This window comes from Toxotes jaculatrix, chromosome 8, assembly GCF_017976425.1.
Source record: "Toxotes jaculatrix isolate fToxJac2 chromosome 8, fToxJac2.pri, whole genome shotgun sequence".
NCBI lineage: Eukaryota > Metazoa > Chordata > Actinopteri > Toxotidae > Toxotes > Toxotes jaculatrix.
Window position 1 is genome coordinate 6,205,336 of NC_054401.1, and position 27,325 is coordinate 6,232,660.

At 42.5% G+C, this 27,325-nt stretch overlaps 1 protein-coding gene and 1 long non-coding RNA gene across 2 annotated transcripts in view; one reads left to right on the forward strand and one right to left on the reverse strand.

The window, feature by feature from the left end:
• Positions 1-27,325, forward strand: part of iglon5 (IgLON family member 5) — an 85,424-nt gene that overhangs the window by 47,088 nt on the left and 11,011 nt on the right. Inside the window, exons 2-3 of the mRNA XM_041045372.1 lie at positions 24,305-24,383; positions 27,083-27,315. Coding sequence (XP_040901306.1) covers positions 24,305-24,383; positions 27,083-27,315 — 312 coding nt within the window. The remainder of the gene's footprint in view (positions 1-24,304; positions 24,384-27,082; positions 27,316-27,325) is intronic.
• LOC121186598 lies at positions 1,297-21,468 on the reverse strand. Its single transcript, XR_005894507.1, has 4 exons — positions 21,394-21,468; positions 20,280-20,364; positions 12,414-12,549; positions 1,297-1,659 (listed from the first exon to the last, which is right to left on the reverse strand). It is a non-coding gene; the product is annotated as an uncharacterized LOC121186598 (long non-coding RNA).

Consider the following 27,325-nt stretch of genomic DNA (forward strand, 5'->3'; position numbering starts at 1 on the left):
CCTGCCACCTGTCCCCATCCCCCACCTGCATGCCTCTGCGCCCCAATCTATTCCTGTCCACTTCCTTCTTCCATTACATTCCACACTTAGAGGAGTCTGCTTTTATCACCTTTAATAACCCAGTTTGCCAAAGTTCTCCCGCCTACAGGGCTAAGACCCTTGATTGTCTTACACCTCCACCTACTCCATCAATCCTCCAACAGCAGTTTACCCTTCTCCAATTTTAATTACTGCCTGAGTTTCTTTTTTTGTTTTTGCTTTCTTTACCTAGTTTTTTTTTTATATTTTTCATCTCATTCCTCTGCTTCCAAGTCCAACCCAAGTCCCACTGACGAGCTCCCTGTTCCTCTAGATGTTTTCCACTCAGCTCTAATTAAAGGCTCTCTGATATGAACACCCATTTTCTACTACTCTGAGTCCTCTTCCTTGAGCATGTAGCAGCCATACAGTGTGATCTCACTAAATACGTCTGTTACATAATGAATGCCAAGAGCTTGCTAATGGGTATCTCTGTCATTTAGTCTTATGTCTTCTTATGTTGTACTACACTGCAACAGTGTTTCCTGGATCAGCTAAGACTTTTTTTAAACCAACTGTTTGCACACAGAGCTGAACTTGTTTTTCTTTTTTGTGCATATGGTAGAAAAGCTGGGTGGAGTGGTGAGCTATGGGCTGTTTGATTTGCAGACTGTGATACTTTTGTTTGTTTTTCTGCAGGTGTGTCTAGACAGACCCAATCAGTCCTGGGTTTACCTACAAATAGCTTCCCCTTCCACTTCAGCACTTCATTATGTAAGAGATATTTTAGTATGGGGCCGCAGATGCTTCTCTAGCTTCTCCACTGGGGTGTGGGCGTGGCAGCAATGGAAAATTGAATGCCCGCCAAAGCTGTTGTGGCTGAAGCTTTCAGCTGGGTGCCTCCAGTTCTTTGCCTTGTTTATTGCCTAATTTGTTTGGCCTAGTGTAGTTGGGTTAGACATGTCACTCTGCTAACAGGCACTGGGATCCACAAGGTCAGCGGTTAACAGCTCCTGTGAACTATCCTGCTGCCTCCTGAACATTTTTCAATCGAAAGGTGTATTAAAAGCTTGAGGAGACCCACAGGCTTGGAGGTTAAAGGCTGTGCCAGCCAGTTAGAGTTGTTTACATTTGAGCAAGCCTTGAGGACAGCAGGCAGGTTTCACACTGTTGTATGGGAAGATTGTACAGACTCTGATCAGAACTCCAAGAAAAAGACAAAGGCTAACTAGTCTTGTGTTTCCACTCATTATATTTCTGTCCAAACAGCCAGCTGAAAGCCCTCAGACCCCTTTGACAACCCTTTGTCCAAAGAATAGTCAAAAACAGCCATGTTGAACGAGGCTTAGCCTTTCTGTACAGGTGTCAGGTTGTGTTAACAGCAGAGCACTTATTTGTCCCATTCAGCTGCAGTGTTTTTGACCTCTTATCCTCCATCTGAGCGGCCAGCATCCTCCCTCTGACTCTTCACCTCAATTTGCTGCTTCACATCCACAAGGCCCAGGCTTCAAAGTTCTTGTGACTGGTGTGTCTGTCTGTTCCCCTTTTTTGGAAGTTCCTTTTGAAGTAAAAGTTCAGTCTGGAACATTTCACGATCAACTTATTTTCCAGGCACTTCCTTGATCTTCTATTGATTCCCATCTTCCTTGGTCGGGTGGAAAAGGAGAAGAAAAAGAAGGATGAGGAGGGTGGTGGATCAATGTTAGCTTGCCCTCCCAGGGGGGGTTGGGTCACATGCGTTTCGGATGAAAGTGATTAGCCATTTCTGGTTTGCCAGCCTAAGCTAAGCTGTTTTTTTTTTCATTAATATTTATTTATTTTTTGTCAATATTATTCCAAAATCTATTTTAACATTCAGGTTTCCATACAGTTTTCTGAGGTCTTCCTTCATATTGAACTTGCAAATGCTGTGACTGCGAGATGTTGGTTGTTATTGGAAATCATTAAAGGACATCAATTTGTGAGCTCAAGGCCAACTTCGGAAATGATTAAAGCAAATATCTGTATCCAAAGTAAGCACTGAAGATGTACTGCACTGCATCACTAAATCTTCCCCTGCAGCTATTTCTCTACTTTCATTGTGTCTCTGAGACTGTTGTCACATGCTTGACACACACAGGAACAGAGAGCATTTTGCATTGTTTCCACATGACGAGGCCCAGAACCACACAAATCAGAATCCCAGATGCTTTCTCTTAAAAATACAATCAAATTGACATGCTGTTCATGTCCATGTAATCAGTAAATCCAGTCATTAATTATGGTAGTGTAGTAGACCTCAAAACCTCAATTCACAAATGGCACAGCTGCAAGCAGCAGTCTCCTCTGTGTACTCTGTATCTCCATGCCGTATTCCTAGAGCAACTCCATACAGCACTCCCTCACCAGTCATCCTCCATGGCTTTGGCCAAGCGTGCAAATGGCAAATGGACAGCGGGCACCCCGGCAGCCCTCTCAGCCCATGTCTTATTCATGAGCAGGGGTCGGCGTGATGCCCCTCGTCACACACCATGTCAGAAACACACTCTGCCCTGTGCACCGAAGCCTCTTACTACACTCCCCCTCCAAACCTCTTCCTACCCACTAAAACCCCTGTGACATTTTCACTTTATGTGCTGCTTCGCTCCTATCCTGCCTAGCAAGGAAAGTGATAATAGTAATAGCCAGCCGTAACGGCAGGAAACACTCAGCTGAAATGTAATCCAATGCAACATCCAGCTTGCAGCTAGTCACCGCTCCTCTATAAGTCTCACAGATGCTGCATGAATATGATAATGTGATTACTGGTGGTGTTTTCTTATATTGCAGCACATCAGTGAGGAGAATGTAATGTTGTGGTCAGGCTTCAGGCCAGAATGCCGTCTGCCCATCCCACCAAGCATCTCATAAAGAGCAGAGAGTGGAGCTAAGCAAGGGGGAGTTGAGGATATTAGATGATTACATGGCTTTATGATTTCATGAAGCTGGGTCCAGCTTCCTGGGCAACTATGACATCAGCAGTCTGACATTCAGGATGAAATGTCTATTGTGCAGCACCAGCGCTGTTAAGCCAGTAAAGTCAATAAAGTAGTAAAGTTGTATTGAGCACCGGGCTTTGCTTAAAGGTCGGGTCGTCTTGTTGGTGGCAAAGTAAAGGTGTTGGCTGTAGAGGGGGTGGTGGCATTATCAACAATAACATCTGAGTTCCAGCAAGGACCGCAACTAAACTCTAATTTTATTCATTTTCAGAGCACAAAAATATTTACAAAGATCCATCTCACTTTCACCTGATGATAAAGCAGCAGTATTGACAACAGGTTTGCCTTTGAGACTTTCTTGCCTTAGAGAGTTAGAGACTATTCTCAGGTGAGTAGAGGCAAACCAAATTGAAGAATTTCACCTTCATAGCAGCTTAATCCTTTTTAAGATCTGGCAGCTTCATTGAGAATCAACTGATCGATTAAATTTTAACAAGACACCAGTGATGGGCTCTCTGCAGGGTTTACACATCCAATCCATCATGGCCATGCCGCTCCTTCTTTCGCGTTCTACTCAGCTCTATCCATCTCTTCCTTCTAAGCGGTTTGGGGAGGGGAAAATTATCTCTTGATTAAAATTTAATTAAAAGCCATTTAACTTTTTTCCCTCCTCCTTCATTGCCCTTAACAGAAACAACTTTCCCCTCCTGGTGGGGTGCATCTCAAGTAGGTGGCCGAGAAACCACTCAACACACCCTGGGACACTGATTATTTCTCAGCTTCTTTTATTACACCTATAGATCAGCGCAATTAAAGTCCATAAAGGGTTCATAAAAATGCTTTTTTTCCCCTCACAATGGTAAACAACCACTCTCTGGGGGTCTAAAAAGAAATCTATTGCCACATCAACTATTTCCAACTATCTACCCTGTTGCTACCCCACCTAAGGTTCAAAGTTAAGTCCATGGAAGCAGAAATCAACTCTAATCCACTTATCTCATCGATTCATCCAGGTCTCACCCGTCCTGCTCTCACTCTGCGTTGCCTGGAGATCATATCTTGGGCTCTGTCCCCATGCTGTCCTACTTGGCCTCAGTAACATGCAATGGCAAGGGTGAGGATGCAGAGCAACACTGAGGTTGCAGCGAGAATCCCATCCTCTCAATTAGTCTCCTCCTCAATCTCCTGGGCCCTTGGGGGCTCGGGATTTAATTAAGTAATTGAATAGATGATTCCCCCTTTGGCTGGCTCATGCCACACCAGCTCCCCCTGTGGAAGGTAGTGGAAGTAGTGTGCATGGGTTTGCATGTGTGTGTGTCCTGTGTGCTGTATCTATCTCTCAGTCCCCTTTAACCATCCTGGTGGCAAAGGAGAGGTGCTGCTTCTTTCTAGTGATGTCACATTTTGGCATGTTTGTGTTTGTGTGTCAGTGTGCTTTTGTGTGCTCATGTGTGTGGTCATCCTCCAGCTGTGCTGCTGCTCCTTAATGACCCGTGCAGTGCCTGGGAGCAGGGGGTGTCACAGCGTCGTGACTAACAGCCTGGGCAGATTGGCCACTGCCAAAGCCCCAGCCCCAGCCAAGCCCCCATGCACAGCACTCTCCAACACACACACTCAGGGATAAACGCACAGAAAAACACACCCATACATACAAACACACATCACTGTTTCTCCTGCTGCTTAGATTCCTCTAAATTCTGTTTATGTTGCCATGGATGGCTGCCTTAAGACGTTATTATGAATTTATGTCTGCCGGGTAGAGATGTGTGTGTGAGCAGCAAACATGTTTGTGTTGAGTGCATGTACATGAAAGGATGAGATTGATTGTGCAGCTGTGAAAGACGGAGCACAAAAAAAAAAAAAAAAAACACGTATGTGTATGGCATAGGACAACACTAAACTAAGGCTTTATTAACCTTCTAGGGGCCCCCAGGGAAGAAATGAAATAATTTGGACTACGTATGGTTTAACATTTGTTGGCACAAAAATAATAAATGTTTTACTTGTTTCTACATAGACAGTGGTGGAAGAAGTACTCGGACCCCTCAGCAACACCACAGTGTAGAAAAAAGTACAAAAGAATTAGCATCACAATATTTTTAATGTACCAAAGGTAAAGGTGCTCATTATGCATGATGTATTGTATTAAATGATTATACTATAATTACTGTACATCACTTTAATCTTGTAGCTGATGGGGGAGGTGGGGCTAATTTTAATAACTTTATATACTTCTGGGTAGCTTGTGAATTTCCCTCTGGGGATCAATATAATCTGGTCTTAGCCTATAACAATATATCATAATTTATTTGTTGATTATGTTTTGTATTATGAATCTGTAAAGTGACTAGTCACTAAAGTTGTCAAACAAATGTTTTGGAGTAAAACGTACAATATTTGCCTCTGAATTGTAGTAGAGTAGAAAGAAAATGTAAATACTAAAATTAAGTACCTCAAAACTGCAGCCGGTGTCCTCAACCAGCACAAGCAGTCGTGTAAGAACTTTGACTAAAATGAGCTCCTAAACTTCCAAATCTTATAAAATTACGAAAATATTTGATCAAGAATAAGTAAACAAGATTAGAGGTCGGCTTTTGGTATTTAACAGTTTTTGTTATAGAAATAAAATCTACTGAGCAATATCCAGTCTTAAAAATAATAAAGAAATTTTAAGAAAGTGAAAATATAAAAGCCACCTTGAGACCCTTGTCACTTTAAAAGCTATTATACTTCAATTGTGCATATTCACAATTAAATTTCTGTGCAGTTTATTAACAAACAATGTCACAACTGAACCTGAGGCCTTTACCACAGCGGCTACCTCAGGGCAGTTGTCCACTTTGCCTGGTCCTAACTTAATTCCATAAGTAGGAACCTTTTTATACAAGAAAGAACAGGCCAGCCTTGAATTACAGCAAGTGTGTATGGGTATGTGTAGTATGACATCCCTCTGTTTGTGTGTAGATGCGTATGTACATTGTGGGGTTTTTTTTTCAGTGGACATGCATTTGTGCTGGTGTGTGTGTGTGCACATGCACTGCAGTGCTCAGGCGCAATAGCTTGTGGTTAGAAATCACAGGGGGACCCAAGTGACTTGATTCGCCCTGCGGCTCATATAGATGCACCCACCCCCCCGCCACATCCTTTTAACTGGGTCTCATAAATCACAGACAGCGGCATGGCAGGATTATGTTGTCAAGCAAAAAATTGTGTGTGCCTGTATGTGTGTGTCTATGTGTGTGCGCACACTCCCCTGTATGTGTACAGCAGGACAGGTGGCATTGACACAGCATTGTTCAGTTGTTGTTTGTTGGAGAAGGGATACATAAAGCCACCTCACACAGTGCAGACAGCTGAACAACGTGAAAAGGCTCATCTGAAAAACTTAACAGGTGGATGAAAAGCTGAAACAGAGATGTAAAGGTTTCATGGTGAGAGAGACGAGGGCGCAGTGTGTGTTTGTGTGTATGAGAGAGTGAGAGAAAAGAATTGGAATGGTTCAGTAGATTCATCAAGAGAGAGCGAATGAAGAAAAATGCTAGAAAAATGCATTTTGATAGCATGGGGGAAGTGAAGTGGGAGTATATTTAGAGGCGGAGGAGAAAAGATGGAACGAATGAGAGAGAGAGATGGAGGGGGAGAGAGTCCATCATAGATCTGTGGTTGCAGGCCTCAATCAATTATTAACGCCATGCAGATTAGCAGCCGAGCCGACAAACGATGCAATGATGGCTGTCAGTTTCCCCCGCACAGCCTCCTACCTCAGGGAATGATGGAGAATGAGAAAACGACAGAGGGAGAAAGAGAGAAGGGAGGAGCAATGATGAGAGATGAATTGGAAAAAAAAAAAGTTGGAGCAAACTTGTTCTGTGGTTTGTTTATTCCTCTGGGAGAGAGACTGTGAGACTATGTGAGCACGTTAGGAGTGTGATGTGTTAATATGGGCAAGAGTGGAAATGAAGTAGGCTACACTCATCATCTGCTTTCATGACTGAATGAAGTACAGTTTAGTTCAGCTTATAGTTATGAAGGTAGATATCCTGAGGCAATAGGGATCCGTCAGCTGGTTAGAGATGATTCTAAAGCCTTTTTTACCAAGGAAGCTATTCCTTTAAAATCTCTGCTTAGTGTCCATTTGAAGCAGTGCTGCAAATCAGCGAGCACCAATTTTGATAATTAATCATTTAAGTCATTTATGTGGAGAAATGTGAAGAATTGGTGAGTCTGTTTTATATCAATGTAAAGTGAATATTGTAGGGTTTATGGAGTGTTGGTTAGACAAAACAAGCAATTAGAACACCTTGTAACATTTTATACACTAAATGATTATCAATTGATCAAACATGATTAATTAATAGTAAACCGCAGCCTTTGACTGCTCCATGTTGTAAATACTGCATTATTTTAAATTGCATCATATATTACTCTCATAATATAAAATTACATACAGTAATGTTGCCCACTGCTGGCTCAGTTTGTTATGGTTTGTAATGGTGATTACAAGGATCAGTGCAGTAAATCCCTCTGTTTTCCTAAAAGAAATGAAGATGTGAAGGTGCATAAATATGAAACAGTTCTGAAAAAAATAAATTAAATACATTATTATATAAAATATCTGTTAGTGTTTCAGCATGTAACCCTGCCATTACACCTCCAGAGAGGGTGTGAGATTTTAAACGGAGTGCAGCAGCCACACAGAAAATCATGTACCACCAGGGAGAACAGATCTAACTTCAAGTCCACATCAATACTCTGAGTTGTTTCCCTGAACATCCAGAAAACCCGAGTCTACGAAAAAAAAATTTCCTCTCTATTTTATCACAAGTACTTTGTCTAAAATGTCAAGAGTACAAAAGCACAGCAAGGTGATGTTGCCCACGTTCCCAAAAAGTTTCGGAATGGACAGAGGATTTGAACTTCTGACCTCTGCGTGGGAGAACAGCTTTCACCTGGGGCTCTGAAAGCAACCAACATTGTCAAGGGAGATGATGATGATGACGAGGCAGTTTGTTTGCAGAGGGGAGAGAGATGGGCAAAAAGGGACGGCAAGAGAGAGAGAGAGAGAGAGAGAGAGAGAGAGCAATAGAGAGAGGAAACAGGAGAAAGGGGGAGAGGAAAGCTTTGGGGGGAAAGGATTGCTTGGCCTTAAAAATACATAATGATACAACTCTCAAGGGCACCACATCTGGGACGCCCTTGAGTTAGCACAATTAACCTATGTGCTCATTGGTACTATACATAGCTCTCTATAGAGGTTCACCATACAACAGTGTAGAGCAGTGCCATTTGAGCATGTTAAATCTCCCAGAATTCATAAATCATTCAGTGTTACCTCAGGATGTGCTGACCATATAGGGACGCCCACTCAAAATACACTGAGCACACAGTCTTCTCTCTGATGTCCCCGTATTTACAGTTTTCTCTGTATTTACATTATGATATTAGAACTGAGGTTTGGGCAGAGGTAACATGCTCACCTGGCAATTACACCTGTGTTATAGCACAGGCTGCTGGGAATGTTGCTTTAAAGGACAATTTTGGTTTAAGGGGCCTATTTTTGTGTCATCTTTCCTATCAGTAGTTAAAACATTATAGACATTTTAAAATCTGTGAATGGGAAAGTGAAAGTCGCCCAAAATGTAAATTTGGGTATACTCACTTTTGGTTTTACTTTTTTTTTTTTTTTTTTTTTTAACATTTTAATCCCTTAAAGAAAAGCAATGTATACTTCCTCTCCTTACATATTATAAGTGGTTTTCCTTCTCAGATTGTTTCATTTGAATAATTTTTGGAGGCCTGAGGTGAGGTGAAGAGGTGAAAGTATCCAGTTTTTCATACAAACCAGGCAAAAGTCAGGAAAAATACATAATTATCTCTCTTTTCTATTCTGTAAATCATCTCATGACCCCTCAGGTTTAACCTGTGACCTCTTGAAACGGTCTTGACCCTAACTACCATAATGAGATCAAAGCTGGAAAAAAAGAAGACTTACATTTTTTAGACATTTTCACTGAGATCTTGGGTGTTTTTTACTAAACAAATAATTGTTCTAAACCTTGCTTCATTCGTCATCTTACACATGCCTCCATTGCTGGTGCCTTCGCCTACTTTTTCACCCACTTAAAGGCTCTCAGAGACCAAGGGCAGAATGAATTAAGCCTGGAATTCTGCAATGTGTGTGAGTTGAATTGAAAAAAGGAAACATAGATAAAGGTATGGTGCTGGTTAAAAAGATGAGGAGAGAAACACAACTTCAGGGCTGTTTTCCTTGCCCGAAGGCTCCCTTGCAGGGAGAGAGGTTTCAAGCTTGCCAGAAAGAAACAAGGTTTTGCAATTAACCAGAGAGCCACTGTAGGACGAAAAAAGGGATGGATGGTGAGAGAATGGTGGAGAAAAGGGCAAAAAGAGAAAATGCATTAAAAGTGGATTGACGATATGTGTGCTCACACTGGCTGCCTGTGGCTGAAGTGTGTACATCAGGATTTCCATGCAACATGGGAGGAAAGGGAGGTTTAGGTGAGGGCATATTCAGTGATGTGTGTTTTTAAAAGAGGTGATGGCAGACGGTCTATTGCTGCAGCACTCTGTCTTTCTTTCTCTCTGCCTTTCCCTCTTTGTTAAGCCAGAGCCCTGCTGCCATCGGCTGCCTGCTGCACCATCTGTGGCTGCAAAGTGCCCAAAATTCATTAGTGGAGAGAGGCAAGGGAGACGAGAAGCAAAAATCCACCAGGAGAGTGACACAGGGAGGGAAGAGAAGGGGCCGAGAGGGCAAGGGCTGACATGGCAGCAGAAACTGACTTTTGAAGCTTTTTAATGAAACCTCTCTCTCAAAAGAAAGTAGAAGAGTAGTAACGAGAGAGAAGGAGCAGAGGGAAAGAGATGGATTGAGAGTGTGAAAATGGAGTCAAGAAGAGGTGCACTGAGAAAACGAGAGAGAAGGGAGAGATGATGCAGAGCAAAAGAGAAACGGGAGGAATGGAGTGAAGCAAATGGAGAAATGAGGCAGAGAGGAAGTGACAACGGAGAGAGGAGCTCGAGGAGAGGGAAGCCAAAGAGATGATGAGGAAGAGGAGGAGGAGGACTAACGGGGGGCCTCTGCGTGGCAGCAAGATGTTCTTTGTGCCTGTCAGAGTCTGACTAAAGATCAGGATTTGTGTGACACATCTGCACTAAATCTCTAACAACAAGTCTGTCTGTCTCTGTCTTTATCAGGGGAGCTATGTCTCTCACTCTCTTTCCTCTCAGCATTTTTTTAAAATTTATATCCATTACCTACCTCTGCTCTCTCTCTCTCCCTCGCTCTCCCAGGCTTCTGTTTAAAGTTGCCCCATGTTATCCCTGCTTTATTTGACAGAATCTGCAGTGATAGGTGACAGAAAGCATCAGAGGGAAGTTTAAATACAGCACAGGTCCTGAACCTGAAAACTAATGGGTAGAAAGATTGTCCTGCCCAGCCAACAGGAAGTTTTTCCTCTCTCAGGCATTATTTTATTTCAGGACCCCTCAGCTTTCTATTATCCATGACTTCTCTTCTACACTTGGTTGCATTTCCTCTTCCCCTCCTAGTTCTCTGACTTCCTCAGCATTCCCCGACAGCAGTTCCTGCCCCTCTACCTCTCTTTCTGTCACCTCCTCAACCTCCCACCTTCCTTCATCCCCCCCAACCAGCTCTTATACCGTCATCTATCTGCAGCAGTGACTCATGATTCCCACGAGGCCTGCGGGGTGACGGGGATCACAGAGCTTTGTGGAACTTGTATGCTCAGATAAGCTGCTGAATTAGAGGGTGGAGAAGATCAGCTGTGGCGTTGCAGGGGAGAGGAGATGAGGAAGGAGCTGAGAAGATAAGAAAGCAGCGAGGAAGAAAGAGGAAAGGTGGAAAAAGGGATGAAAAAAGATGGCAACAGGAGAGAAAAGAGAGACAGGTTAGATTAGGATGGAGGGGTGGATCAGCAAAGTATGATATGTATACACTGCTGAACAGCTGTGAGCAGCTAGCTAAGTAAAAGATGTTACTGACTTAAATTTTAGTTTTAAAATGAGTATCTTGTGAAAGGGACCTTCAATATACGCTTAATGGCTACATGCATGATATTGTGCTTAGAGACTGAGGCTAAAGCTGCAATGCCCCAGACAAAAAGAACAGAGCCATTAACATTAGCCTAGTGTCTAATAGCATCCAGGACCAGCTTTCACAGCGCTATGCTCTGTCACGAATGGGACATTTTTTTAAGTAACCAGCAACCTCTAACCCTTACCCTGAAATTAATGTAGTTATTTAAACTCCTCAGCCTTGGAAATAACCCTTTGTAGACCGTAAGCTAATTAGCCAAACACGCTATCGTAGCACCTTAAGTCAGAGCAGACAAACACACGGTCTAATGCATGCCTTACGCTTTCTGTACCGGTTTGGCTTTGGGGGGAGTAAGAGATGCCACCTTCCAAACATTTTTAAAATAGAGTACAGCTCGTACTATAACCACAGTACACACACTGCTCCAATGTGTGGAGAAATTCCAAGCTTGACAGACCCGCTGTGCCAAATTATAGTTGCTAAACCATGACTGGACTGCACTGTTCAGGTTAAAAGTTTAGTCAGCAGTCAACTGTTAATCCATAAGTACTCGTGGCTTCTGCAGACAAGCTCACAACACTGGACATGCAAACATCAACTTTGTACCCTGTGGCAAATAACACAGATTGACAACTGTACACACAGACACAGAGCAAGAACTACGCAAATAAGTATGCAGAACTACATAGAAAGAGATGGAGAAAACAGAGTCAGGAAAGCAGTGAAATTCATTTAGATTCTGACAGGGTGTCCAGCTCAGTGAATAAGGGCTTAAACTGAGAAAAAGCTGCTCCTAATAAAAGTAAGAGGACAACTGCTGGAGGAAGTAAAACATTAGGCTAGAGTTGTGAGGTCAGAAAAGGTCCTTAACAAACAAGACTGAGCTGCTGCTTTGAATGTTCTCCTTTCTTATTTCTTCATCTCACTGTCAGCTTGTTTTCTTACATATTCCTCTTCCTCTAGTAAAATACATTTTTTATGCTGTTAAAACATGCTCTGCATAATGTGTCATCACACAAGTTGCTAACAACATTTTTTGGTTCTGTACTGTACAAAATCAACAGTCTTGGTTTCAGTTCACCAGAAACACAGGGCAGGGTCGGTTTTTTTCTAGACTTAATTTGCCCCAAGGTGCAACTATTTTACAGAGAGAAAATTCAATGTAGACTAAACTAAAACTTTGTTCAGACAGCAGGCAAATCAGATTTGTTTCCCAAATAAGAACTTCAGCATAGACTGTCCACAGTGTTATTTGTGAGTGATCAGATCAGATTTGTGTGTCAAGACATCACCTGCATGGGTTGCTGTGGTAACGACGTAGACGTAGTCATGCTGTGGGGCTTCTGCGTTGGAAAGCCACATACCCCATAGACATCCATGATCTCTATGTCGATGTGCAGAACTCCTCTGTGTTCTGGATTTGACGTCATTGTGAGTCGCGCTGCCAGTGACGCAAAAGACACTTCGAGCAGTCAGGGTGTCCAGGCTGAGACATCTGATCTGTAGAAAATCAATTGGAATCACATATTAAACCACCTTCAAATGTGGTTTGGATCTGATTTGCAGAAACTGCGTTTCAAGGGGTTGTTTTGCTGTCCAAACTTTCTAAAATCAATCTGGATATAATCTGGAAATGCCAAACAACAGATTTTGGCTGACAGTGTGAACATGACCTAAGATACCAGTTTTTCAGCAGACAGTAGCCTTGGTAGAAAAAAAATAAAAAGGCAGATTAAGAAAATAACTTGTTTCAAGGACACAAGTAATATTTTCTCTATTTGACATCTCACTCTCTTGCTCTAACAATGCAGTTTGAAGAACCAGACAAAATCACTAACTTTAATAGAAGTAGGTGAGGAAGATTGCGGCAAAGTGTGTAGACCAAAAGAAATCAGCTATTTCACCACAAAATAACTGCTGGAACACAGTCGGCATCACAGATTGATGATAAGTTACGTAACTGTGAAAAAGAATCTGAGGGTGGATTTTTCCTTGAAAATATTCACCAAATCTTCTCCATCATCTCCTCTTTGTTCAAACAGTTTCTTCACTCTCTGAATTCACCGACTCAAGCAGAGTCATGTCTAGCTGGAGGTTAACTTACAACTCAGGGGGTTGATTTTAATCCTTTACTCCAGACCCTTGTGCAAATGTAGGAAATAAACATCTGGCTAATGTTTTGTTGAGTCATTTGCAGATGAAGCCGATGCCTATGCAGTATGGAGTGAGTGAAGATAATGAGACAGCTTGTAAAAAGGGTTAGAAATTATGCGTTAGGAAGCAATCTTGCTATGACACATTCACTGCCTCACTTGCAGAGTGGTATTAATGAATGACATGTAAATTAAAGAAGCTGTCTGATAGATGTCTTTAGTGTATTTTACTCTAAATTTAGGCCATATAACATTTTGCTTCATTAGCATGTAGCTTAAAAGGACAATACTTCTATTTTCACTTCAAAGTCTCTGTAGGTTTTGTAGTATTTCATGGAAATATTCCTTACAGCATAGCATAATCTTTCACTTGAGCAAGAGTCATTGCCATACACACTCATTTTTACTTAGTGTGTGACATTTGCAATACATCCTGGCAGCTGTGCATGTTTTATTATTGATATTTCAATTTATGTCTAAGGAAGATAGCTATGTCTTGATGGTCCTTTGCTCTGTAGAGTACTATATGGTGTAAAGTGTAACACACTTGAAAAATAAATTTTTTTTTTTTTTTTTTGCTGTGGTTATCGACAACTATACCTGTCAAGGTGACAGTAGCTGGTATTATATTTGTGAGAGTGTGTATGTGCATAAGGAAGGCCTGCAGTCCTCACGTGCCTGTGTGTGCTCGTGGCACAGTAGTAAAATTGTTTTTGCAGCTCATTCACACATGAGGGAGAGGGGAGCCAGAGATCATTTTCAGTGCTCCACATGAAGGAGCATTAATCCAATTCAAACAGCTCCAAGGAGACGGCCCTCTAATAACTTATGGTGACTTAGGAATTTGTTTATGTTTGTAACAGCACACTGAAAGATTAATAACCTCCACAATAGAAGTTATACAACCCTTTCTGCGAGAAAACACAATGAGAAATCACAGAAGAAACTGATGTGTAGAGATAAATGAAAGGCAAATTAGCCAGTGGCATTGTATTTAATTACACATTACTTCTGTTACAGCTTTAGTTATGCCCCTGATTTCCTCATATTCCTCGATAGCCTGAGGCTTTGTTAAAACAGCTTCATCAGGAACATGAGCCAGCTGATTCATCAGTGGCTCAGTCCACCAAGGCTGACATAAATGCACAGCTTAGCTTTGCCCCAAGTAACTGGCTGCATGCTTCTTTCCTCCTCAAGCAGACTATGACACATTAATTCACCTTTACCTCTCCTCCCATCTCTCTTTTCTTGATTCTCAGTATTTTTTCTGTATATCATACACGAGACCCATCTCGGTTCTGCTCAGCAGCAAAGATTAAATGGGCTCTCTATTGATTGCTCTTTTATAATGCACCGGCCTTTCCAAAGAGATACCAAAAGCATGTCATCACCTACGCTGAAAGAAGGGGTTGGAGGGTGAAAAGGGAGGGAGACTCGTTTTTAAAGTTGGGTATATTTTAAACTTAGAGGGCCTCTTTGCTCAGCAAGATGAAGAGAGCAACCAGGGAGCATGTGAGCAAGACTATCATGCTGTCGAGGGAAGGGGCTTTTCTGTAACTGAGCAGCGGCAGCACACTGATGGTGCCAAAAGCTAGCCGGGGTGTCATCCGGCTTCCATCTGGTGCAAGACAAGGAAGCAGAGAGAAAGAGAAGGGAGCTCCAAGATTTGGTGAAGGAGAATGCACTCTAGCCTAGTGAACCAGGAAGCCCACAGAGGGAAATGACGTCAGCCAAACTCACTCCAACTTACAGACCAAGGCCTGAGCTCGTGGTGGCAGTTTGAATGTCTGCCATGGGCTCTCCAGCACAGCTGCAGCCAAACATAACTGGCATGGTGGCTATGTGTGCAGGAGCTAGCGGTGCCGAATCACAGCAGTGGAGCAACAATGGCAAGAGCTGCTGCGATTCAGAATGCAAATGAACCCCATCCACAGCTGTAAGGATGGCTGTGGGCACAGCCAGGCAGAATCCAACTGCACACAAACAGACGGAAGTATGCAAACACATGCACAAAAACACACACACTTAAACTCTCCCACAGACACACACACACACACAAATTCAAAAACACAAGCAGGAATTGGATTTATACCAGCTTGCAAATACATATATGCACTCCATCTCTCTGTCTCACACACACACATACAGACACACACACACTCACACACTGATGCTTACTTCATCTGTACTTGCCAGCATCTTAGTGCACTGCACCATGCCTCCCTCCCTCCTTTTTTCCTCCTTCTCCCACTCCATCCCTCAGGAGCTCCCTCCTAAGCAGGTGTTAGCTGATTTCTGTTCCCTCAGGTAATTCTGTTTTGTTCTTCGCAGCAAGTACCGCTGCTGTGAATTATCCTGACAGCACCTTACTCTTGGGCTCTGGCCCTCACCTACTGCCGCCTCCCTGGCCCAACTCTTTTCCTTCTCTTTCACTGCACCCTGTACCTCCATTCATTCTAACTCTCTGGCCACCCCCTGCGGTGCAGGTAGCAAGACCTCTGGACAAACAGTGGTCAGTGGTCCTGAACAACACATGAGCCCACACACATATATAAATACAGACACACATACACAAATAACTGAGTGAAAAACGGTTCACTCAAATACAGTATTCATACATGCATAAATTCATGGACACACACGTGTTTAGATGTAACATATGCAACTACTGAGCTTGAAATGTGTTGAGGTGAAAATGTTGCTTCTCTCCTGTAGCCAATTTTTTTTCCTTCTTGTTTTGCTGTTTCCAAAAGGCACAGACAAAGAATGACTTATTTTAGATTGCTTATTACCATGGTGGCTTCAGACAGCAGCTAATTGTCCTCCATTCAGTCATCACAATTAACTGGTCTTATTACTCTGTTTGAGTATATTACATATTTTGCATATTTCCACAGAAATATGTCATTATCAGTATGAAATGAATGGTGGGGGGAAAATTAATAAGCTAAGTCAGTGGTGGTGCCATAAAGGCTTATGCATGCAAAGAAAAAAATCTAAACAAAAGCTAAATGAGATCTTTTTATTCAGCTCCACATTGATTTGAGACTTTGTTTGAAATTCACTGAATGCATTTTCAGCACATCGTCTTTTGTTGTTGATGGAAATTGCCTGATTTCAGCTCTTTCAGTTATGTCCAGATTAACAACAGTGGCAGTAATTCTCAAGCTCTCGTCAAACTCTGTTTTTCGCATTAGTCCTACTTTTCAAGCGTGTCATAAATGACCATTGGCAGCTTGTATTGCCTGGTCATCCATTTCACACACAAACTGCCCAACACTCAGCTGACTTTTTGATGTCTCATTCTTTTTGACTCCACTTTACAACCAATGGTCCTATCGAAAATAACTACTCCCATGCTATTACACTCCTTTGTCTCCTGTCACGATCGCCCAGTAATTGCTATTTTTATTGTGGCCTCTTAGAGGCTCAAGTGTAAACTATAGGGTAAGCCTTGCCACTGTGCTGGAAGCTTAACTACATGGCCGGAAATATTGGGTCAGTATCACAGCACCTGACAGAGCTTCTATAAACAATAAAAATATCGAACAACAGAATATGTTCAGTTTTATTTTGCGATTTTATTATTTATACATGTTCACATTATAGTATAAGGCTGGGCAGTAATTCAAAAATAATGGTTTATGGATTTCAAGTTCAAGTACCTCTTGTTGATATGATCATTGATCATGATCACTGAAATTATGGATCCAATACACACAGACAATTTTATATTAATCAACCGTCAATCAATCAGTGCCCGTGCATCATAAAGAAATGCAGGAATGGTAGAGAAGGAGAGGACTGCTAGCATGCAGATGTACAGTAGATATAAACAATGCAGGCTTCATTATATTGAAAAAAAATTGCCTTTGCAAATGTTTTCTGAGGAAAATAAATTATTTCAGGGTATTTGTAAGACCTCCGGGATACACACAGCGCATTTGTGAAGAGACACTGCATGTTAGCTGTGTTTTTTTTTCTCTCTCAAGAAAACTCTTCTGATTATCTTCCAATATAATACAGATCTTTATTATAATGTCCAGTAAAATAGACAGGAATACAAGGTGCTAATGTTTTGCTGATATTTCAGCCTACTCTTCTGTTATACCTTTGCTGAATGCTTTTATCATAATACAACACTAAAATAGGAATTTACAGCTCAGATTTGTTCAGTATCACAGAAGGCACCATGCTGCTGTATTATATTCCTTTTTGCTGCTTATAAAGTATGTTATTGTCACAGGATGTTAGATGCAGAGCTACTTGGGGTGAATCAGTATTTTAAGCTTCTCTTTCAAAGCAGCGACAGCACTTGCCCACAAATCTGTCAAATTACCAGTGCACAGGGTGTATTTAGGGGAGTCTACAGGGCCTTGTGTAAGGTGGGCGTGCGTGTGTGTGTACTCACTGGGAAAGGAAGTAACAGTTTAACTACTGTATTGATTTCAAGAGTGCTAAGGGGTTTAGGAGTCAGTCCAAGGAAAATAGGGGGGTAAAAGAAAGTGGAGTGGGGCTCGTCCCTGGTTTTAGCACGCTCGGCTTTTCTCCCCGGCCACGCTTGATTCAATGGTAAAGATCTGTGGCTGCCCATTGAAGTTGTACAACTGCTGCATCGAGTACTGTATGGCTCTCTGCACTCTGCAGTGCTCTATTGATTGATGTGTGAAGAGGGATTAGTATGTGGGAGGGAGACGAGGGGAGGGAGGAGAGAGGAGGAGATGCTGGATGGGAGGGGACCAGAGGCAGAACTGTGGATGCAGCATGTGAACAATAAAAAGGGGCAGATGTCACATCTTTGGTAAGGCCAAGTTCGACGCCCGAGGGTGATGCCCTGCTTTTCTGTAAACGCTGATCGTTTTGGCATGCTTGTGAGCTCAAGCTGCGTTAGCAGTCGTATGTGTGTCAGAATAGTTGGAAATGTGGGGGTCACGTGAGGCCAGCAAAAATATGTGACCTTGAATGATGAGCAGCTAGCTGTCCAACCAATCCTCCTGATGCCTCAGAACGAGCTCACCAGAGCAGTTAATGCTGAAAGAAGCTGCAGTCACGTAAACACTTATTTCAGTCATTCCACCACATTCCTCCAGCAGGAAGAAACATGTTTGGCCTGAGAGGGGGAAAAAATGACATTACCAGAGAGATTCAAAACAATTCATTCACTGTGACTTCTCTGACATTTCTTAGATTTCCTGTCTAGTGGCATCCCACCGACATCCATTTTGCTTCACCAGCAATTGTGAAAAGCAGGCAACCTGCATATCCATCTTGTTGTGCTGTTGAGCGAGGCATCCAGGTGGTTTCTCACTCCTTGCCCATCACTCTCTCCCTGCTCTCCCGTTGTTCTGTCCCTGACAGGTGGTGCTGAGGGTGGAAGGAGCCAGAGATTTCGTCGATAGGGAGTGGAGGGGCTGAATAAGTAGTGGAGTGAAGAAGAAGAGGAGGAGGAGGGTAGGAAGATGGGGCTTTAGAGAGATGGACATGAGGTTGGATTTGGGCCATCCAGAGTTAATGGGATCAGACGAGGAAGAGAAAGGGATATCTGCGCCGGTTAATGTTTAATCCCCCACACCCAACCCCTTGTCTCCTGCCTGAGGCTCCCGGCATCTGATAATCCTTGGGCTGCCTCTCTTCATCATCAAGGTGTCGGAGGGAAGTGCCTCTGTAAATATTTAATTGGCTGCAGCATGCCGGTGTTAATTATGCGGGTGTGTCTTTCCTTTGCTTTGCTCTCTGCCCCAGCGTTACAGGCTGTGTCCTTGCACTTTCCTCTCCTCTTTATATTGATGCTACTCTATCGCTCCTTCTCCCACCTACGCCAGTACTGCTGTTATCACCTAATACTACTGCTACTATAACTATATAACTACCGCTAGTGTTAGTGCTTCTACTGCTGCTGCTCCACAACACCCTGTAATTCCATATTCAACTAAGGCTTTTCCTCATTCTCAGTGACTTTTCTTTTCAGGACCTCAGCTCACCCTGGCTATCTATTTTCACCTCTCCTTTCCAACCTTGTACTATGCCTCTCTCCATCTCCTTTCAAATTCAAAACCACAGTAGCCTCCGTTAAAACGGATTATTGTTATGGGTTTCACTATAGCCTCTGCCGTTATCCGTCTTGACGCCAATCATGCTTTCAGAAGAAGCTTTCCCTCCACTCCGTGTTTATTTGATCGTCAAGGGCAATGCGAAATAGATGAACAGTACAAAGACAGCCTTGCAAGGACTATGCAGGCTAAAGTTGTACAGCTCAATAGAGATCTACTCATAAGTGTCTGCCAGCAGCAAGTGTAATTACAAACAGGCGCATGTAAAAGTCAAGAGAATACAAATCACATAATAGATGTCTTGTGGGTACTGAGCAAACAGCCTTCCAAGGCTTTTACAGACAAAAGACACAATGCAGGGAACCACAAAGGCAAAAACACTGGACCACAAGTGTAGGGAATTACGTGAATGTCTACCTATGGTCCAAATATAGATAAAGTGTCAGCCATAATATCTGCTTTTTCAGGTTCATTAGAACAGCAGAACTGATGTGGCAAAGGATGAGCTGCAGTGTAGGTAAATTAATAGCCTGTCAGCCCAGTAGGCATGTCCATAAAATTTTAGTCTCTTAAAAATGGCAGACAGATTCAGACCCAAGGCACAAAGGCTTGGTGGGGGGGGGGGGGGGGGGGGGGGGGGGGTGAACAACAGTCAAGTGTGTCTGTGTGTGTACATGTATGTTATGGAGGTGGGGTTCCATTTATGTGCCAAAACAGCGGGTTAAAGCAAGGACAAGATGCCAGTAGCCAGGACAGACTGTAGCTGCTAAAGACAACTGTGAGCAGCAAAATTCAATATGCCGGTGGCCATGCCAACACCAAGAGCCACTGCAGTGTTCACCACCAGCACTGTTCTGCATGGTGATTTATCATGTCTCTATTCATATTCAGCTCAGTTGTGTTTCGTATACACTCAGGATTTTTCACTCCTATATACAAAACTATTTCAGTTTTAGTAAAATTGCATCCACATTGTTCTGTGTTTCCACATTTAGAAACGGCTGGGTGGCTGGTGGTTTAAGCTTACCTGCTGGCAAGCACCCTTCTTTCTGGAGTGTCAATGGGCAACTCTCCTGAATCCTCCTGATGGGTGCAGTTCATCAGCCTGCATGCTGAGCCCCAAGAGGGAGCAGAGAAAAAGGAGAATTTCAGATAGGGATCAATAAAGCCAAAAGTAGACCTGAAATTGAAAGTGACGTCTGAAGATTCTGTTTTGGCCATGCAACAGCACACTGCTGGTTGCACTCTGGTCTCATTATTGTTCTGTTTGATCATGTCCGTTGTGTTTGGCTGGCCAGATTTGAATTAATTGCCCGAAAAGGATAAATAATGTGGATTACATCAAAGGGATTGAGATATGTTGTCATTAAGCCAGATGATGTTTACATTTTGTTGTTTTACACCCAACACTCCCACTCGCCCATAAATGAGATGCTGCAGATCCACACTTCATATTCTTTTATTTGAGGAAGCAATAACCATTTAGCTCCATATACATAAAACAGTGTTATTACAGTATGACTGTTTTGGTTAAATTTTGAGCTCTAAATCTCACTTAGCATGGAAAATGAAAACAACTGCATCACGTGTCATCACTGAATTTTAACCAAAACATTGGTCATTATCAAAGCTACTATAATGATATAGTGCAATATGCCGCGTTACCAAATTGTATTTATGGCAAGCAATCACTCATTTGCAAAATCCCGGATGTACACACTTAATTAACAAACAGCTTTCACTCACAGAGGAATATTTAACCCTTTCAATGTAACTACCATATATTACAGCATTCTCCACGAAACTGCATCTGTGTAGCTTTAAAACACAACAATAAAACACTTCAATTTTCCTTTAAACTATCACAACTTACTTCATGCGCGGGAGGCCAAATAAAATACCGTACAAAACAAAGCTTTGAACCTTAGCGACCTGCCTGCAAGACGAGGTAAAGGGTGAAACAGACCCGCAGAACAGCGTCTGCAAACCAAACGGATTTGAACCTGCCGCCTCGACTCTGGCGGGAAGTCCTTAAAGTTCATCAACAACCTCCAAATAACATTCTAGCGTCCTTATAACGGCTGCCCGCGTGAAGCTGAGCTCTAACAAACTGACACTGGCACATTTTACCAAATACTGACCTGTAAAATACAGAAGACAGGTAAGCAGCAGTAAAGAGACGGTGTTGTCCCTGCGTCATCCAGGTTACTTTCGGGGGAGTGGGCGGAAGTTCCCCCCTTTAGATGAACCTGGGCGCAACAGTTCCCCTGCCAAATGTTCCACCTGGCTGCTGCTCACATTTAACGTCTCTTTTCACAATATATATGAGAATTAAAACAGTGTACTTAACACCAAATCATTAAAGATTAACATTTGGCCCTGGAAAAAAATGTAATTTTTTGTAATTGTAATTCACAATTTTTGTTTGTTTTACAAGTGGAAACAAAGGGAGTGTGAACCCCAGGACTGTCCTGAAGTCACCTTTGTGTCAGGACTGAAGTGATCTCCCATCTCTCAGTGCAGATGCTAGTACTGTTTGTTTGTTCTACACAAGCGACTGATTTTCACAACATAACCTGTGGGTGAGCACCTTAACCTGGGCAAAGGTCAAGTTCACTGTGCACTGAGCATGCAAGTGAGTGGCAGAGGTCGACAAGGGTTATGCAGTAGTGGGTGTGTGCGTTTTTGTGTATATGTGTATTTCCCTTTGTGTTTCAACCCATGTGCATCTAGATGAAGTCATATGTATTTTCCACGGGGAATGTGAAGCGAATCTTTGCTGTGTTCCCTGCCACGATAAACTCAGACAAACCTTCATCTCAGCTGGTTTGGTTCATCATTGAGGGTGTTGGTATATGTGTGCATAAACTTGCATGTCTGTGACTGGTCCTGTGGTTCAGTGTGTGAGAGGAAGTGTGGGCTGAATGTGTTGACCTGGTTATCATGTAGTGTGGCGCCTGGGAGTGGAGGCAGGGCGATACAGGTTTTAGAATGCGAGGTGCCAATCGAGCTGTGAAAATGGGAATTGAGTAGGGAAATGGGAATAGCTCCCCGCTGGTTTGTAACCTTCGCAATGTTGTTTGGAGCATTCAGCATATGCATACATCATTCATTCAATCAAAATGTGCGTGTGTGTCGCATGTGTGTCCCAGTGGTTACATTATGTGATAGAGAGTGCCTTTTCTTTACGTGTATGTCTGTAATTGCGTATGTGGGGTAGTGTGTATTTATGACAGCATGTCACACCCCTCTCCAAGCCCCAAGCCCTGGAACTGAATTGAATTAACCTAAATAAAGTCTAGTGTGTAGAGTACAGAGCACTTGAAAGGGAACAGCTGAGGGCTTGAGCTGAGGGCTGTCTAAGACAGAAAGCATGAGCACAGTGATGCTGCGCAACATTACTCCATAGTTAAAACCACAGCGAAATGAAGGCTTGTGACAATTTTTGAACATTGGGCACAATGGTTAATGTGCTTCGCCCCTCCTCCAAGGCTTTCAGAGAGTGAGAGAGAGTGAGATGAAGCCTGGGATCCTTGGCCGGCATAGATAGCACACAGCAACAGTGGCGGCAGCAGCACCCATTAATGCGATTACAGCTTTTAGTGGGAGATTTGCGAGGCCAGTTTTCTTTTGAGGCATCATTACTTTGTCCTCTTTTCTTGCTCTGCGCCGGTATGTCAGCAAACAAACGTGCACATTCACACCTGTTTCCAACAGACACCTTTATACTGTATCTCCTTATATACACAACCATGAGCAATACACGCTCTGGTGCACACACATAATCATGCACACATGAATTTACAAATACACAAGCATGAGTATAGTTTATATTTACTGTGGCATATCCGTGGCAACCCACACTTGTACATTCACAAACATACAGAAAAAGAGAACAGGCATAATTAGTCTTTATTTAAGAGATGATAAATTATTATTTAGTGTAGCTGGCACTTCTCAGGACTTTCTGCTATGCAGTTTGAAAATCTTTTGATTAGCAGTCCATGATGTGCATTATAATTCGGAAGCCTCTCTCATTTTTCTCTATAATCAAACAATGAGTTTTCCTTTAATTTAAAACTCACATTTCTCATCCATTTATTGGTGCATTGCCATCATTTCAGGTCTCATCTCGTAGCGGACTCCCATTCGGCATGCTTAACATGTCTTTGACTTTGCGCAGCTATTTAACAAACCTTGAGGTGCTTCTTAGCTCCTGACTGCAGCGGCTTCGTTTCATAAAGTCACCATTTATTAAACCTCAAGGCTAGACGGCAGCAAAAGCCACTGAGATATTGAGGTCATCTTACAGGCAGAAGGAGAAAGAGATTGTCAGAGATGGAGGGAGGACACAAGCTGAGGTATCTGGTGTCACGCTGTGATTTGGCAGAGTTTAGATGGACAGAGCCAGGTGTCTTACTGGGGAACGGCCTGCCTCAGTAGGCAATATCATTACCAGCATATAAGGTCTTTGGTTATCTTTGTTTGCAGTCCAAGCAAGTTCACAAAACTGACTTCAAACTGTTTTAAAAAAATTTTCTCACCCGAGTGTGTCATATACACCTCACAGATGCCAAGTTTGTATTTCCTCTTCAACTAATGGCTCTCAGGATGTGTGTCTGTTCTTGTCGTGTCTGTGCTATTGTAAGCATGTGCCTCTGGTCTGTGAGTGTGTGCGTGTGTGTATTGGTAGGCAGGATGAGCATCCCTTCTGTTACCGTTGCTGTCCCTTCATTTCACGCTCCGGCGGTTCCGCGTGAATCCTCTTCCCTTGGCTCATTATCAGTGCTGTTCAATGAACGCGCATCCCACCAGAATGCAGGGTAAAACCAAATCATTATTCAAGTATGGGGGTCAGTGCAGACATTGTGACTCTTTTGTTTAGTATTTTTATTACTTCCCCTTCAGAAGTAAGTAAGCAGGATGCGGAGCACATCCCTGTCCTGCCTGATTTGGCGAAGTAGCACCTGACCTGAGATTGATGAACACCAACAAAGCATTTGGTGCCATTACTGGATGCTCATTGGTCTCTTCTCTCATTTTTCTTGGCAGGGTCCTGTGTGCACGGAGCAGAATTCGGACACCTGCCGGACAACATTACAGTTTTGGAAGGAGAAAGCGTCACTTTGAGGTAACTCTTGATCCTACACCTGCACCTACTAATTACATGAAAAACATATTTGCCCCCCCCCCCACCTGTCATGCCAGTTTAATTGCCAATTCTCTGTCACATAACTCCCATATTGTGCCATATTTTCCAGCTTTGTTTTTCCTATAGCTAATTAAATAATAATATCTGTCAGATGTCGCTGGAGTCACCCAGTCTGTCTACAATCACCTTTTCTTTTTACATAGATGTAACAATAATGATGCACAGGTCAGCTTGGTGGGTGGACCTCCTCTGCATCCAACCACACCTGCCTAACTGTGAGTGATAAAGTAGAAATCACAGCTTTTACCAGCTCCCAACCAAGCAGAAAAACAGCCAACTTGCTTTTTTCCTCGCGTGGATGTGACCTGGCATGGCAGTACACTCACACTCAGCAGCACAAAAAAAAAAAAAAAAAAGAAACCCAAGTCAACATTACTTCCATCACCTTTAAGCCTACACCTCTCAAAGTCTCTGAACAAATTCCTCCTTTAGTCGTGTTTTTTTTTTTTCTTGAAAGAAATGTGGGCCTTCCAATAAAATAACATGTGTTATTCTGAAGCCAAGTGCAATTCTGTCAATATTTATTAACATCAACAATTCTCTCTCAAAGTTGGAAATCAAAGAGCCGGGACACTGATCTGTAATGCCATCAAGATGTGCAGCCTGAAAAGCTTTTCTATTGATGCTGTGCAGAAGTCAAATCTATACAATTTATCTGGGCGTTTTCACACATAAAACTCTAAATTGAATGCACCTAGGTGGTAAAATCTGTGCTCACAATGTCACCTTTTTCTTCCTTTTGCAGTTTAGTATCAGGAAACTTGCTCAGTAGTGCTACATTACAAGCACCTCAAGCATGCCTTTCTTTTTTCTGGCTATAACAATTGTGCCACATTCACTGGTTTACCAGAGCATAGAGCAGTTTTAGAGGTAATCCCCTACAGTTCATTAAACCGGTAGTTCCCAGCTCCTCTGGCTTATGACCGCTTAAAACAAAACTATGTCTGCTTGTAAACCCTCTGCACCTGTTTCTTATTTATCAGATGATTTTTCTGCTTTGCTCTCCTATGTATGTATAAACCATCTTACAACCACTGTTTTAAACTATACTTGCAATAATCCATAGAGTACATAGAGTACTCCATAGAATTAGATTTCATTGCATATAACTGCCTTTACAGCTTCATCAGTAGAGATGTAATTGCATTTTTTTTTAAATCAGATGTGTGTGTAAGTTGTGTCTGCACTGGGCGGCCAGTCGCTGACAAACAAAAGACTAAAGAGTTTTATAAATAAACTCCATTTTCATGTAAAATCACTTTTGCCCAAGTGGCAACTACTTACTATGCTTGAGACAATGCTGTTGTGTTGGCTTTGATACGGGCCATTAAGAAGAGGCACATTTGATGCTATTATGGTGCTTATTTCCTCTGGGCTTGCGGTCCTGTAGCAACATCATCAGTGCAGAAGTGATTAATTTTAAAAATAGATTAATAGAGCGTTTGTACACAGATAATGAATTTTTATGGTGGGATTTGTTATGATATTGTCTCCTTATTTAAACCCATCGGCATCAAACTGAATCTTAATCAAAAATGTTTTATCCTTCTTTTCCTGTATTTTCTAAACTGTGGTTTGGCCCGTAGGTCATGTGTCAGCCTCAGCCATCATCCCAGTGCTTTGTAGCCTGTTTGTCAAAGACTTCCAAGCTTAACTGTAGTGTGGTTCTTATGCACTGTAGTGTCACTGCCACTGACTTGGCAGGTGATCTAAGCTCCATCTCAAAAGTGATATTTATCCAGGTCATATCAATTAAACATGAGGACCACAGAGGCATGTCCTCAAACTTGTTGAAGCTAAGGACATCTAGTGGCCAGACCAAGAACTGAAGTCACACCTTTGGCCCGTGGATCTGGTGATGAAGCTTTCCACGGACTTTTGTAGGGGACATTTTGATTCACTGCTCCTTAAGCACCACAGCACTGTTATTTTGCTTTCCCATGCTGTTATTTTCCCACATGTCTCCATTTAGTGTGATTTACTTTAAGTATGAGTCCATAGCCACTTCTGGGCATACGACTAGTCTACATAATGTATATCAACATTTGGGCTAGATTAAGTTTTCAGTGTTATCTTGTAGTCATACCCATTTTGCTCCTTTGTACTGTGTTACCCAAGAGGTTACAGACAATTAAAAGTAAAAAAACTGTTGGAAAAATATGAATAAATGAGTGCAGGGACATAATGAGTGCAGATGCTTACATGCAGAGCACAAGGTTACCAAATCGTTTGATGAGTAAGAAAAATTGTATGATTCATATTCTATGGTCTTTTCAGTCACTGTATTTCTACTTAATTGAATATGGTACATTTTGGACCAAAGTGTTAGACTGTGCTTATAAAAACTAACGTTATCAAAATTCCAATACAGATTTAATGGTGTTACATCCCTTCAGCAAACTTCAAGACACTTGTACATCTATTCTAAGGTACACTGATGCTGTTCTGGTGACTCATGGAGGCTCAACACTGTACTAAGACACTTCATATTGGTTCTACTGGTTCTTCTGATATAACAACTAACAACACGTCTCATCACTGACACCTTCAATATCAACCCTATAAAAACAGTGTTAAACAGGACTCACACCTGTTGATCACCCCCTGTCCTCTCACAGATGCCGGATCGACGAGGAGGTGACCCACAAGGCCTGGCTGAATCGCTCCAACATCTTGTTCACGGGGACAGACAAGTGGTCGCTGGACAAGCGTGTGACGCTGGTCAACAGTAACAACAGTGACTTCTCCATCCACATTGAGAAAGTGCAAGTAACGGACGAGGGGCCCTACACCTGCACCTTCCAGGCCAATAACAAGCCTCGCATCGCCCATGTCTACCTCATCGTTCAAGGTTGGCAGTT